Consider the following 13429-nt stretch of genomic DNA (forward strand, 5'->3'; position numbering starts at 1 on the left):
TTAATTGGAATGCGCGCACACACTGACGTATGCGCGCGCACGCTCACTGTCGCGCTGCCGTGGCTCTTCTCTGTTGAAGCAACATTGGTGGGCGGGGCTTCCGGGAGAAACCAGCCAATCAACAGCCCCCACGACCGGCCCGTTGAGTATGTTGAGCTCCTGTCGGTGCCTGCTGGAGGAGGAAGCAATGCAGAGCAGCGGCGTCCAGACAACACATGGGTCCGAGCAGATAAAAGAGAAACATTTAACCTAACAACACTAGCTGTGAAGCCGACAACGACAGAGGACTTTTTATCCCTATGCAACCATGGTTTCCATTGACCATGTCGCTCACAAAATACTGACTTACATTCCTTATGTTTTTGTTTTGATGGACATGAGATATGAAGGTAAGAGGCAGACTGCATGTACTCTGCTGTCCTAACTACTGAACGCCCCTCAATAGCTGCGGCTTTCCTTCATGCTGTTGGACTTTGACCGTGGTGGAGTCACCTGTTTGTGGTCAAACTAACCTTCTAATGTCAAGTTAGCTTGCGAAATTGCTAACCCAGCTAAGCTAGCTAATCGCTTCCAGCGATCTCCCGAGGAAACCCATCGGTTTAATTTGGAATAGAAAGTATTCCTGCTTTAGTGTTTGTATAATGTTCCGCGCAGTTACGTTTCAACCTGTGTCGTTTAGTAGTTGAACTAACTTAACTTGGGTCTTTAGCTCCACGTCACATTCATGCGCCCCGCGCGCGACGTGGGCTGGCTGTCATTTAGTTAGCATGTTGTTGTTGTACTGTTTCTCCGGTTTACCCGCTATAACGTCTTTCCAGGGGTGAACTGTGGTAAAGATGGGAGTGTGGACAACCACATGGAGATGGGGAAGAAGCTGCTCGCTGCTGGCCAGCTCGCTGACGCCCTCTCTCATTTCCACGCTGCAGTGGGTGAGTAGGTGTCGATCTCTCCTGGGGATTCTGCCCCACGGTGTGCTCCCCGAGACGTGTGCAGTCATGGTTTCCTCTGTTCGCCTGTCAGATGGAGATTCCAAGAATTACATGGCGTACTACAGGAGGGCCACGGTGTTTCTAGCCATGGGGAAGTCGAAGTCTGCCCTCCCAGATCTCAGCAGAGTGATTGAACTGAAGCCCGATTTCACATCTGTAAGTTTGCTATAGTGAAATGCAAATATTGCTTCACTTTAGAGTTCTTTTTGCATATATTTTAGTATTTCCTTTCTTTGGAACCTCTCCTCTTTATTTGTAACAGAATCAATGTACTAATATATAACGATATAGTTTTACTTTCAGGTGCATTTGAGAGGAACTGTTAACTTTTTCCTAGTCAAACCTTGATGTATCAAACAGTAACTCCAGAAAAAGCATTCCCCTCACATATTCTTTATGCATTTTTATTTGTTTTCCCATAAAAGTACAAACAAAACAATGTTAGAATAAAACAGACCCTGTGGAAAAGTGTTTATGAATACTGCACTGATGGAGTATATAAACATAATCATACCAGTAGACCTATGTACTATACATGTGAAATGCATGCACTTATAGGCTAGGTATTTCATAGGGAGAGCATAAGACTTGACTGCAATAAAAACTCACTTTAAAAATGTTTTATTCCATATATCAGGTGCCTGTTGAAGGGAATATCTATGAAGGATAATTGTGTGACACTTGCTAAGAGTTAAACAGATGTCACTTAAGAATCTTAAGTTTTTTTTAACTTCAAAGGTCATAGACACAAAAGTGGTCATTGTCTGCTTGCGTTGCTGGTTATATCAGCTGCAGGGACCCTTTGTGCTGAGAAATTGCTCTGGTCTGTCAGCTGGTTTAATAAGTATGCACTCGCTAAACAAGTTCTTTCTCACTCACCAGGCACGGCTTCAGAGAGGAAACCTACTGCTGAAGCAGGGGAAACTGGATGAGGCGGAAAGTGACTTCAAAAAGGTGGTAAGTACAAGAATTACTTTGGGCCACATTTACAGCTGGTATTAACATGCATTTAAGGTGATCCAATCACGTGTGACGAGGCCCGTGGGCCCGCAGACTGTTTAAACTTGTCCATATCACGTGTTTTGAGCTAGCCACTCGCGCGTTGGCAACGCCACTGTTTATACTGCAAAGCCTATGTAGTCAGATGTGTCTCTGACCACCTCGGGACATAGTTTGAGGGAAAGCAGTTTGGCGCCTGTTCACACTTGTTTTCAGAGCTCGTCACTTGTGACTGGATCACCTGAAACGCACGTTAACGCCAGGGGAAAACGGGCCCATATGGTAAACTTTTAAAGTGATTTGGAGCTTCTTAGTGAGATGCTCCAGTCCACCAGGAGGTGTCAGTGTTGAGCTGTAGTATGACGTTTATGTGAAACTGAATTAAAAGGAATCTTTTTTTTCTGTGACGTTAAATCAGTCAAACTGGAAAATCAAGTTATATAATAATTTCATTTCTATTCAATGTATTTATTTGAGTAATGTCACCAAAGAATAAAGGCATTATTCTGAATATAATTGCAAAGATATGTCTCTGAATTCAATTATCTACTGCTGCATAAAGTGTAACTCATAGATGAAAATGGAGAGGTCATTATGACTTTAAGGTTAACTTATATTGGTTTTACCCTCTTGAGTACAGCGACACATTGATATTAAGACCCAGGACAATCACCCTTGCTTCGGTCATCTAGATAGATGTTTATATTAAATCTCAGGAAACTCAGTTCAGTATGATTTAAAGTGCTTTTTATAAGTTTGGACTTGAGGGCTTACTGAAGACAAAAAGCCTATGTTTTATTTGCTTATAACATTTAAATTCTGATCGTGCATGACTTGCTTGTGTAGTGAGGTTATGTTTTTTTGGTTGTTTTTTTTTCGCTAATCGCTGAGAAACCAAATAAACCTTTGACTTGGTACTGTCCAGGCTGAAGGTCAGAATTGTGTTTTGTATTCAGTTGGGCAGGTTTTTAAATGTGAACCCCCTGGTGACTAATCTGGAGGAGGGTAATGTGCTACAGGCTGCTCGAATCTGTGATTAATGTTTCAAATACACTCAATTTCTGTCACCGTCTAAGGCAAAGAAATTCTTGTAAGTTTAATCAAGTGAAATGCAGAATCCATTGCGGGTTTCTGTAGTTCCACGTAGATGACATTTCACTGCTCTAATGTCAAGTGGTCTGTCCAGAGTTGTCTTGCTGCTTCAGCAATCCCACAACACTGGCCTCATGTAATGCACCACATTTATGCATCACACTCTTTTCCTAAGCTGAGCAAGCAGGAAGCGTTTTAAAGGTAGCCCGATCTATTTGTAAGGGATGTGTCATCAGCTGCTCTCAGACTGGGATGACCTCCATGATGAGGCTGATTATAATGTAATGGATTTAGGGAAGAGTGAGCACGGCTCAGATTTAGACTCCGCTCTCTGGAGGCACAAGTTGGCACCAGAAATGTAAGAGACTGACTTCAGTTTTCTTGAGATTACTTTCTGGTGTACCACCGCATCCACGCCTTTGACAACATCCAAGACTAGTTTACCACTAGTTTCATGACATTTTGAAGCAAAAGTGGGGTTAAAAAAAAAGAAGAGAGTGTAAACCCTAAGATTTGCAATTTTTTCAAAAAAGTTATTTCTTTCGGTGCCATCTTACAGGACATAGAGAAGTCGACACACTGTCTTTAAAGTTTGAGCAGCTCACAAATGTAGGAATATGAACGCAACAAGGCTGTTCAAGCAAAATTGGTTATGTAGATGTAACGACCATGAAGACCACTGTCGTCGTTCTAACCACTTGTAAAGTGTGCAATCACATTGGGTTCCTAGTAATGCATTTCTGTGTTGTAATAAAAAGACCACCAAAAAAAACCCCAACCCCATTTAGCCTTTGAGAACCATGTGCTTTATTTCAAATCTCATCACCAAAAACTTATTCCAGAAATCGATTTTAAGACGGGAGAACAAGAGGTGCAAATATTCTTCCATATTCCAGGAGTCATTCCTGCCTGCAGGACTCTGGTCCTCCTGCCCTGAATCTATTCTTTCTCTTCTTCAGTTAAAATGGTGTAGCTCCCATCTATTAAGTACACGTTGGTATGATTTCTCTTCCAGCTGAAGTCCAACCCCGGCGACAGCGAGCAGAACGAAGCCCACAGTCAGTTGATGAAGTCAGACGAGCTCCAGCGGCTGGTTGCCCAATCACGCAGCAGCTTTAAGAGCAACGATTATGTGACGGCTACTGCCCTGCTCGACGCCGTCATTGAGGTGAGATCCAACTTTTCAGTTGTGCTCTGTTTTACCACGGGCGTTACATTATCTGCTGTCGAGGCCGCCGAGTGTTCCCAGCATCTGTATGACGATTACAGTTCTTCAGAGGTGTTGTCCATATGTTACAGACCTGCGTCTGGGATGTGGTGTCTCGTGAAATGCGAGCGGAGTGTTTTATTGAACTGGGAGAGATGGGGAAGGCCATCAGCGATCTTAAAGCGGCATCCAAGTTGAGAAATGACAATACCCAGGCTTTCTACAAACTCAGCACCATCTACTATAATCTTGGAGACCATGAGATGTCCCTCAAGTAAGATACACAATAAAACTGCTCCTTCAGCAGGCCGACATGAACACTTAATGTAGAAAAACAAAATATCGAGAGGTCACACACACAAACTAAAAGCTCTGTTGTAAAATAATGTTCGCAACACAAGAAGGCCTTTTTATATTCTTTTCCCGTCAAAATCGTAGCTTATAATATGATGACATTTCTTCTGAACAGATTCGTGAAATGTTGTTTTTGTTGGCGCGTGCGGCACATAGATCAGGCAACACTTATGACTCTCCTGGCTCCCCTTCCCCTTTGATCTGCAGCGAGGTGCGCGAGTGCCTGAAGCTGGATCCCGATCACAAGAAGTGTTACAGTCATTACAAGCAGGTGAAGAAGCTCAACAAACAGATCCAGTCTGCGGAGGAACTTATACAGGAGCAGAGGTATGTGTGGACCGGGGGGGCATGGGGGGGGCTCAAACTGCCAATGTGTGGATTGGAGGACGACGCCGACTCTTATCTTTGTTTTCTTTCTCTTCTCCATGAAGCAGAAAGCCGCGTAGAGAAACTTCAAAGAGCAGTTTGAGGGCTGAAATTCAAGCTTAATGTGGAGTTGTGGTGGTGAAAAGTTTGGGCTGTGCATGTCCTCACAGAAATAGAAGTCCAAATGTGTATGTGAAGCAAAATAATGTCGCGTCTGAATACCGGTGGTTACATCAGCGGCAGAATGACTGCTTTTTTTTTTTTATTATCCTCAAGCACCCCCACTTTCTGGTTTTACAAACAGCCATGCAAATCCTATCTAAATGTGAATGGATGTCGCATCACATTTGACACACTTAAGGTTGTTTTTTTTTTTTTTTTTTTTTTTTTAATAATCCATGAGCCTAAACGGAGAATAACAGTGCCGAGACGTTTGTGGAGGCACTGATCCACGTTGCGTTCGTCTGGATTTCCCAGAGTCCCATTCTGGTTCAAACCTGCTCCCTGCTCCTCCAGGTATGAAGACGCAGTCGGTAAATACGAGGCCGTGATGAAGACTGAGCCCAACGTGCTGCACTTTTCGCTGCTCGCCAAAGAGCGGATCTGCCATGCACTAACACAGGTAACTGCTTTAACAGTTGCTAGTAATCAATTCACTCGAGCCTTTGTTTGTTTTGTTTTTTTTATATAATTTAAAAAGAATAATAATAAACATCCTGTTTCCTTTGTGGAATCACCAGAGCCAGCAGGCTGGCCGAGCCGTCTCGGTGTGCAGCGACGTCCTTGAGTCAAACCCAGAGAACGTTAACACGTTGAAGGACAGGGCTGAGGCGTACATCCAAGATGAACGCTACGAGGAAGGTAAGATAAAAACGCGATATATTTTTCAGCCTCCGCCGAGCAGTTTGTCCGTCTTCTCATTCCTGTATCTTTGGAAACACGTTGACAGAATTTCTTGAAATGGGCGCACACATTCACTGGTTCCATTATGGTGGCAGGAGATCAGGGTCAGTGTGACCTGTCGTGTCCGCTATTTGTGAATCCTGTAGCTCGGGGGGGGGGGACACATTCGGTTGTCTTCCGTACAGCTTCCGATGCGTCACACGGACCTGCACAGTTTATCACCTCCACTTGGACACGATCATGTTCAGGTGTGAATGTTCATCTTGTTTTTGTTGCAGCTGAATTGAAATATGGTCAATTGAAACTAATACCTTCTACAGCAAGGATTACAAACTCATTGTGATCCTAAGTACGCCGCACTACTAAAACGATAGTATGATAAATATCTGTATATCTAAGAAATATTTGCTTTGATTGCATTTTTTTTTTTTTTGTGTGTGTGTGAACAACCTGAGATTTCGTCCGTGAATCTTCTATCCTACTTTGACCCGAACGCTTCTTGTGGTTTAAAAAATCTTCTTGCTTTTCTGAGTATTGTGGGAAAATCCTGTCGCCTGCATGTTTTTACAAACTCCATCACATCATGGCTCAATTTGTCTCCACTGCTGATAAGATGGCTCGACTCACTGAGCTCTCTGCTACCAGCAGGTTGCAATCTGCTGTTCACTTGGTCGCTATGAACTCTTACTGCAATTCTATTTATGTATTTAATTTTTTTATTTTTTTTTACCCGAGCTCTACGTCCAGAATAATAAATTGACAGACACTTGCTAGAGGTGGAGTGTACTGATTTTCCTCGAGGGTATTAAATATTGGATTGAACCTTTACGGACCGTTTTGATTAATGCCCTTGAAGAATATCATTTTTATTTTATTTTTTTATTGATGTGATTTAGGTACAGTTACTGCAGTCCAGCACTCGGTTCAGCGTAACAGCCGTGCCACTTTATTGCCGGTTCTAAAACTTCCAAAAAGCTGTTACCTCAACCTTTGGTCCGTTCCCGAGGCTTTGGGCGGCATTGATTCTCGCACGCCCCTGAGTTGGCGACAGCCGCACGCTCTTTCCTACTCTTTTCCATGTAACCGCCTCGACTCCTGCATCGACTGACCCCTCAAGGTGCTCAGATGTCGCTGTGATTTCAGAAAGAAGCGTTAAAGTGACCTTAATTGACATCCCAGTGATATGAGCTTTTCTCACAAAAGCCTGAAAGCCGTTTATAGCCTGCTCATGGAACATTTCTGGGCGACGCAACAACTCCTCCCCCAGCTTTACGTTGGAAAACTTGACTAAATACAATTTTATGGTTTCGACCTGTCCTCGGCTCCTAATAGAAAACTAGAGTTGTTCAAATAAATTTCTCTCCAGAAAGTTTTAGAATATAAACGTGTCAATCCTGACCACTGTGGCTGTCTTTGGGTTTTATCAGGACAGGTTACTATATTTTTCTTGACTTTTTAATACTGCGCGGAATAACGTTCGACTACAATAGTTTGAATTAAATGATCATTTAGAGCCACTAATAATTAGTAAAAATGATGACTTTTAATAACGTTGTGGCTCTTGGAAAAACAATGCGAGTTGCAGTCGCTGTTTCAGCCTCGTTTTTGAGGTGAAGAGTTTTTTATGCGGCAGCTTCCACATTTGTGGCGTTTCTTAAAAGCGCCGTCGTGAATTACAACGTCGCAAATTCGTTCTTGTCGATGCATTCGTAAGCATGTTTCTCCTTTTTGGTTTAATACCACGGCGGGAAAGACATTGGGAACACCTCTCGGTACAGGTGTGGTTATACGGCTCATGGCTTTCACAATAATGAAGGAAAGTTAAATCAAAGCTTGTTACTTGAAGTGACGGTGTACTGCAGGGCTATTGAATTGGATCGTCAATACACTTTGTGCCTGTACCCAATAAAGTGAAACAAAAGTTTTTGTTGTAAATACATTGTATTGTGGAAGCACTACTTGTATCTGCTGTCTTTTCATGGGTCTGACACAAGGGGTCCTTGTAACACTGCAACTTCTAGTCAGTGTGAAATCTGTGCTAAGTGTCGCCTCATCATAGCTTCATCAGTTCATTTGTTCAAAGTTGTTTGTCCATTGAGAAATGACCCTGGGCGAAGAGACGCCGACACTCGCCGACCTTGTCTGCTCCAATTCATTGCAAGTGTTTTTTTTTAAAGACAGCAACACATTTTAGGTTTTGGTTAAAGAATATAACTGGCGCTTATCTTCAGCCTGGGAAATGAATCCTCAGCTGTGAGAGGACGGATCTCGTATGGCCGAATTAGTGTTTTCTGTAAGAGTACTGCAGGCTTAACCTGTGTTGGTTTCCCCCAAAACACGTGCACTCATGATGACCCTAAAGCCTTTGCTATCAGGAGGGTTTACACCGAAACAAGAGTCGCCTCTACCTGTTGTCAAATGAGAGCAGATGGTGAAAAAACCCCCCCCCCCCCAGAAATAGTCCGTCTCTCGCTCAGTACGTCACCTGTCACCTGATGTACTGCTGCCAGTCTGCACACCGCTAATGGATATTCTTCCAAGCTGTCCTTGTACATGAGCAGTGCTCGCTCAGCGGCGAGCTGAAATCCTAACTTTTGAAGAAGCGCCGCTAAGACGGTGACTCACGACTCCCGATCAAATCGCTGTGTTGCCAAAACAATGCAGTGGAGTAAAAAAAAAAAAAAACAGCGGACACAGCCGTTCACTAACCTACAAAAGAAATAACCGTCAAAATAAAAAGCAGTGGGCCTTTTCCAGGTCTGCTCTAGATTCCAGGGAGTGTCTAGTTTTCTTTGAGATGAGGGAGTCTAATCCTGACAGGAAGCCCCAGGCTCTCCCCCGGTCCCAGACTGGAAACCACTGATGGAGCAACGGCAAAAAAAAAAAATGTTACTCAATGAAGACAAGGAGTTCAAAATGTCTGAATTGAAAGTAAGACGGCCTTGGTACAAAGAACCTGGATGAAAACCAGCTTTAATACTTCTGTCCGTGTTGATGTTATATTGGCAAAATGTTAACAGGATTTATAAAAAAGTATTTGTTTCATTAAAATGAGTTGGGCTTCATCGCTATAAAGCAGGATCATCAAATGGCGGACTGCGGTTTGGGTCCGGACTCGGACGCGGTCTCATCCGGTCCCGGACCTGCCTCCGGTCCCGGACCTGCCTCCGGTCCAAACTGAAGGTTTTTAAAAACCGACTGGGTGCTTCTTTTTCAACCGGCGCAACTATTCTGGTCTTTATGGTAAAAGTAAATCAGACGGCCGTGTCTGTTTGAATCAGAGCAGCTTTTATTGTCTTGACATGGTTTAGTGGCTGCAGAGACAGTCTGAGAGTACGAGCAGTCCACCAGGACCCGTCACACGTTCACATTCATCCAGATTCTTTTTTGGAAACGGGGTGAAAGAGGAAGTGTTAATCGCTGCTATTGTGCACTCGCACCGCTGTAGTGATAGTTCTTCTGCACACGCCTGAGTCGATGGACAGTGACGACGATGGGATTCAGTCGTTTTCTACTCCAGTCACCTGGAAGATCAATCCAACATGCTCGCTACGTCATTTTCAGCCTTTCCCACGCCGTTGTCATGACATTGCCGTGTAAATGAAATGAAAACGCGACGGCATCGTTTGCACTTGAACGGCTGTCGTGTAAAATGTGCTTCACTGGTTTCATCACACTCCTTCAATACTCTCAATTCATGAGACGGCACTCGGCTGCTTTTCAGATTCTTTTAGTTGGGAAGCTTGTAGAATACTATAGTGTTTTATGTGGCCACGGGTACACGGTGTATGTTCAGGCTCTATTCCTGCAAAGAATCAGACGGTACCTTTTGTGTCTTGCAGACGTTTTTGATGTAATCAATCAGCTTTTGGAGGATGAAAAAAAAAAACAAGAACAATTTCAAACAAAAAGGTCACTGGCTGAATTTGAATCGGTGATTTTAAGTGTTACGCATCGGATCTTGGTAAATCATCACAATGTGAGCAAATAAAAGTCAAATGGCAGAGGAGCAAGACGAGTATGGATACAAGTGCTTTGTAGGTTTTGAGGAGGAATAAATGCACGGATCTTAACCAACAACCTCGTCACAATAAAATGAAGATGCAACAGGAACTGCTTTTAAAACTGGCACATACTGAGGAATGGGAAACTCACTGAGCTGCAGCAAAGGCAATATGTGTCCCCCAGTCACACGTTATTATGAGAAATGAAATAAAAAAATAAATAAAATGTACATATGCATATTTATCTTTTATTTCCACTCGTGCGTCCTCGTGACGTTCATCAACTATCTAAACTTTTATATTAGAAAAGTAACCAGGAAGAAAAAAGTGTGTGTGTGCGTGTCATAATGAACATGGCAGGAGCACGTCGGCGGGCGCTGCCACACCACGTGGATGCTGGCTTCACCCCGGCGCACCTCGCAGGGTAAACAAGCCTCAAAGCAGCCAAACGTAAACACACAAACAGCCTGGAGCTGCCGCAGCGCGGTCGGAAGGTAACGGGGCTCCGCTGGCGCTCGGCGCCGACAATCCTGAAAAGACGCCAGGAAGACGACGTCTCTGAGGTCATCGTTTCTGTCTGCGCCGTTTTGGTGGAATCCAAAGCGAAGGAGGCTTTTTAGAATTTGGTTAGAACAGTTTCCTTCATCCTTCTGGTTTTATCACACGAGGTAATCTTTACGTCGCGAGAGGATCAGACGTGTCGGGCAACACACTGCTTTGTTTTGCGTTCCCAGAAAGTCCAGTGTTGATTCTTCCAAAGTAATTCTAGATTAGTGATTAGAACGTCCATCTCTTCTCATAAACGGTTTTTATTATCCGACTGAACATTTCCATCCTGTTTAGCAAAATTCTTCCACAATTCATGTGAAGCAAATTTGAAATTAGCTTTACAAGTTATTTATGGGGGGAACAACAACTCTTCATTGCATTACATTTCTTTAAATCCCTGTACAAATGTTTCTGGCCTAATATACTAAAATACATAATCGACCAATGAGATGATTCAAAATGCGTCAAGAGACTTTGTTTAACAATTTTAATCACATCTAAATGTTCATTTACATTGGATGTATTTGACACAATCAAGCTGATTTTGGTAGATTTATAATTGTTACTCACCAAAATCATAATTAGAGTTTTAAACTCTTGATCTCAATACTTGTGTGTTGTTTAATGTGGGCTTAGCATTTGAGGCTACAGGTTTTATCGGTGCGGCGATTATTGCATGTTTTGCACGCCGCTGTGAATTCCTCCTGCATGATGGTGCAGTGGTTAGTGCTCCCGCCTCACACCGAAAAGGCTCTGGTTCAAATCCACCTGGGTCCGTTTGATGGGATTTGCTCGCGACTTTACCACAGTTACACGGATTCCAAGGAAACACTGTGTAGCTCTGCGAGCTGCTTCTATAACCCAGAACCGACTTTGTGGCGGTGGAACAACCAGAGAACGCTCCGCTCTGACGGCTGGATCGGCGTCTGACTCTCTGTCAGCCTGTTTTCTCACCTGGCAGATCAGCTGAGTGACTTGTTGCCGTCTTGACGGGTGAAATGTGTCTTATCGGCACCGGGAGGAGGAAACCGGGACCGTCAATGCAGCGTGTCGGGCAACCTGGGTTCAAATGGACTGTTTTCTTTGATTCGTCGTGTTGTTGATTTCAAGATGAGCAATGTCAGCAGCTCCAAATGTATTTACAGCTGCCATTTCTTTCTTTACTTTTGTGTGTAGAATTGTCAAGGAAAACATTGAATCTATTCCGTTTTGGAATAACGTAACATAACATGTGGAAAAGTGAAGCCCTGGTGAGAGTAACAGAAATGGAGGCACACACACACACACACACACTCTCTTCCAGGTTCTATGGTGTTGAGCTGGTTTACTGTACAAAGTGACAGTCCGGACCGTTTCCCGGTTCTAAATCTTCCCTGCGTGTTTTTCATTTCAGCGATCAGAGACTACGACGAGGCAGCGAAGCACAGTGAAAATGACCGTCAGATCAAAGAGGGCCGGGAGAAAGCTCAGCGACTCCTCAAGCAGTCTCAGAAGAGGGATTATTATAAAATCCTGGGAGTGAAAAGGTGGGGACTCTGATCTGATGAAGCTTTTGGAAATGTGTTTCAACAAGGATGTTTAAATTTCAGTGTATTACAAATGATCTCCCTTTAAGGTTCAGCTTGTGTGGAAATAAAGGGAAGTAAAAGTAAATGTGCTGACGATGCTTCCCCACCGCCACAGAACTGCCCAGAAGAAGGAGATCATCAAAGCCTACAGGAAACTGGCCCAACAGTGGCATCCGGACAACTTCCAGGATCCCGAGGAGAAGAAGAAAGCCGAGAAGAAGTTCATCGACATTGCCCAGGCTAAAGAAGTCCTCACTGATCCAGGTGAAGCGGCCCGCAGAGCAAATGTCAGCTTCCACGGGGAGCTTCTGCAAACGGCTCATTATTTTGTCTAAAGAGCCTTCAGATTGTCTTCATCACCCTCAATCCCTTTCACCTCGACGCGTGACTGTATTCAGGCCACCTCGTGGAGCCGTAATGAAGCATGGAGTCGCTAAAACTGACGCCACGCTAAGAGCCACTTATTTATTTTTAGGAATAACAAGAATTCAATTGTGAATTACACTTTGCGTCATCTCCTTAACAGTTGAGTCAGACAGCTTCTAATAAGTAGAATCCACTCTCCACTCGGGTTCACTTGATGTTTGTTCAGGAAAGCAGCTGAAAATGATTATTTTTTGTTTTTTAAATGCATCAAGTACAAAAGTAAAAATCTATTTATAACTGTGTTGCAATACGAAGCCGGTCACATTATTTCCTGATTGTTTTACTTGAAGTGACACTTCTATATATTTTTTTTTTTAAATACTTGTCTTGCTGTTTGACTTGTGGCTCCTGTGTGTTCCAGAGATGAGAACCAAGTTCGACCACGGAGAAGACCCCATGGACCCGGAGAGCCAGCAGGGCCGCCACCACCAGCACTTCCACGGAGGGTTTCAGGGCTTCCAGGGCTTCAACCCGTTCGGCTCTGGGCCTTTTAACTTCAAATTCAACTTCAACTGAAGGAACTTTTAAAAACTGGCAGAGCCGGAGCATTTTTGATTCTCGATTGAGAAAGGTGGGGGGATGACCCAACGTCTCGTCACAACACTGGAACTAAAGATTCAGTGACTTGAATTAAAAAAAAAAAAAAAAAAAAAAAAAATGCATCCTGTTGGTAAATAAAACGACTTGAAGTCTCGTTGAAGGAACTTTGGTTTCCGCTCTTAACAAATCTCTGCTTTGTGCCGAGCGACTTTTATCCGGCAAAGAGGAAGATGTTAAATCCGACATCACTTTCATGTTATCCGTTTGCTCTGCGTTCCCCGATCCATTCACACCGATTTGTACAAAGGAAACAGTACTATTTTTATATGAATGGAACATTTCTGAACTGTAAATAAAGAGCTATTTATGTACAACCAACGGATTTCATTTAATGCCTTATAGCTGAGCATAAGTATAAGCTGTATGCGATCG

The 13429-nt window shown here is 43.5% G+C and overlaps 1 protein-coding gene across 1 annotated transcript; it reads left to right on the forward strand.

Moving 5' to 3' along the window:
- The first annotated feature begins 136 nt into the window (after positions 1–136).
- Positions 137–13373, forward strand: dnajc3a (DnaJ (Hsp40) homolog, subfamily C, member 3a). The gene is made up of 12 exons (XM_080478122.1): positions 137–389; positions 819–929; positions 1021–1145; positions 1872–1946; positions 4096–4248; positions 4380–4561; positions 4849–4968; positions 5524–5629; positions 5748–5868; positions 11857–11989; positions 12147–12295; positions 12819–13373. The coding sequence occupies exons 1-12, from the start codon at positions 308–310 to the stop codon at positions 12971–12973; spliced, it is 1512 nt and encodes a 503-aa protein (XP_080334248.1). The 5' UTR covers positions 137–307; the 3' UTR covers positions 12974–13373.
- The last annotated feature ends 56 nt before the right edge of the window (positions 13374–13429 follow it).

The sequence above is a fragment of the Lipophrys pholis genome, assembly GCF_963383615.2.
Source record: "Lipophrys pholis genome assembly, chromosome: 13".
Lineage (NCBI taxonomy): Eukaryota > Metazoa > Chordata > Actinopteri > Blenniiformes > Blenniidae > Lipophrys > Lipophrys pholis.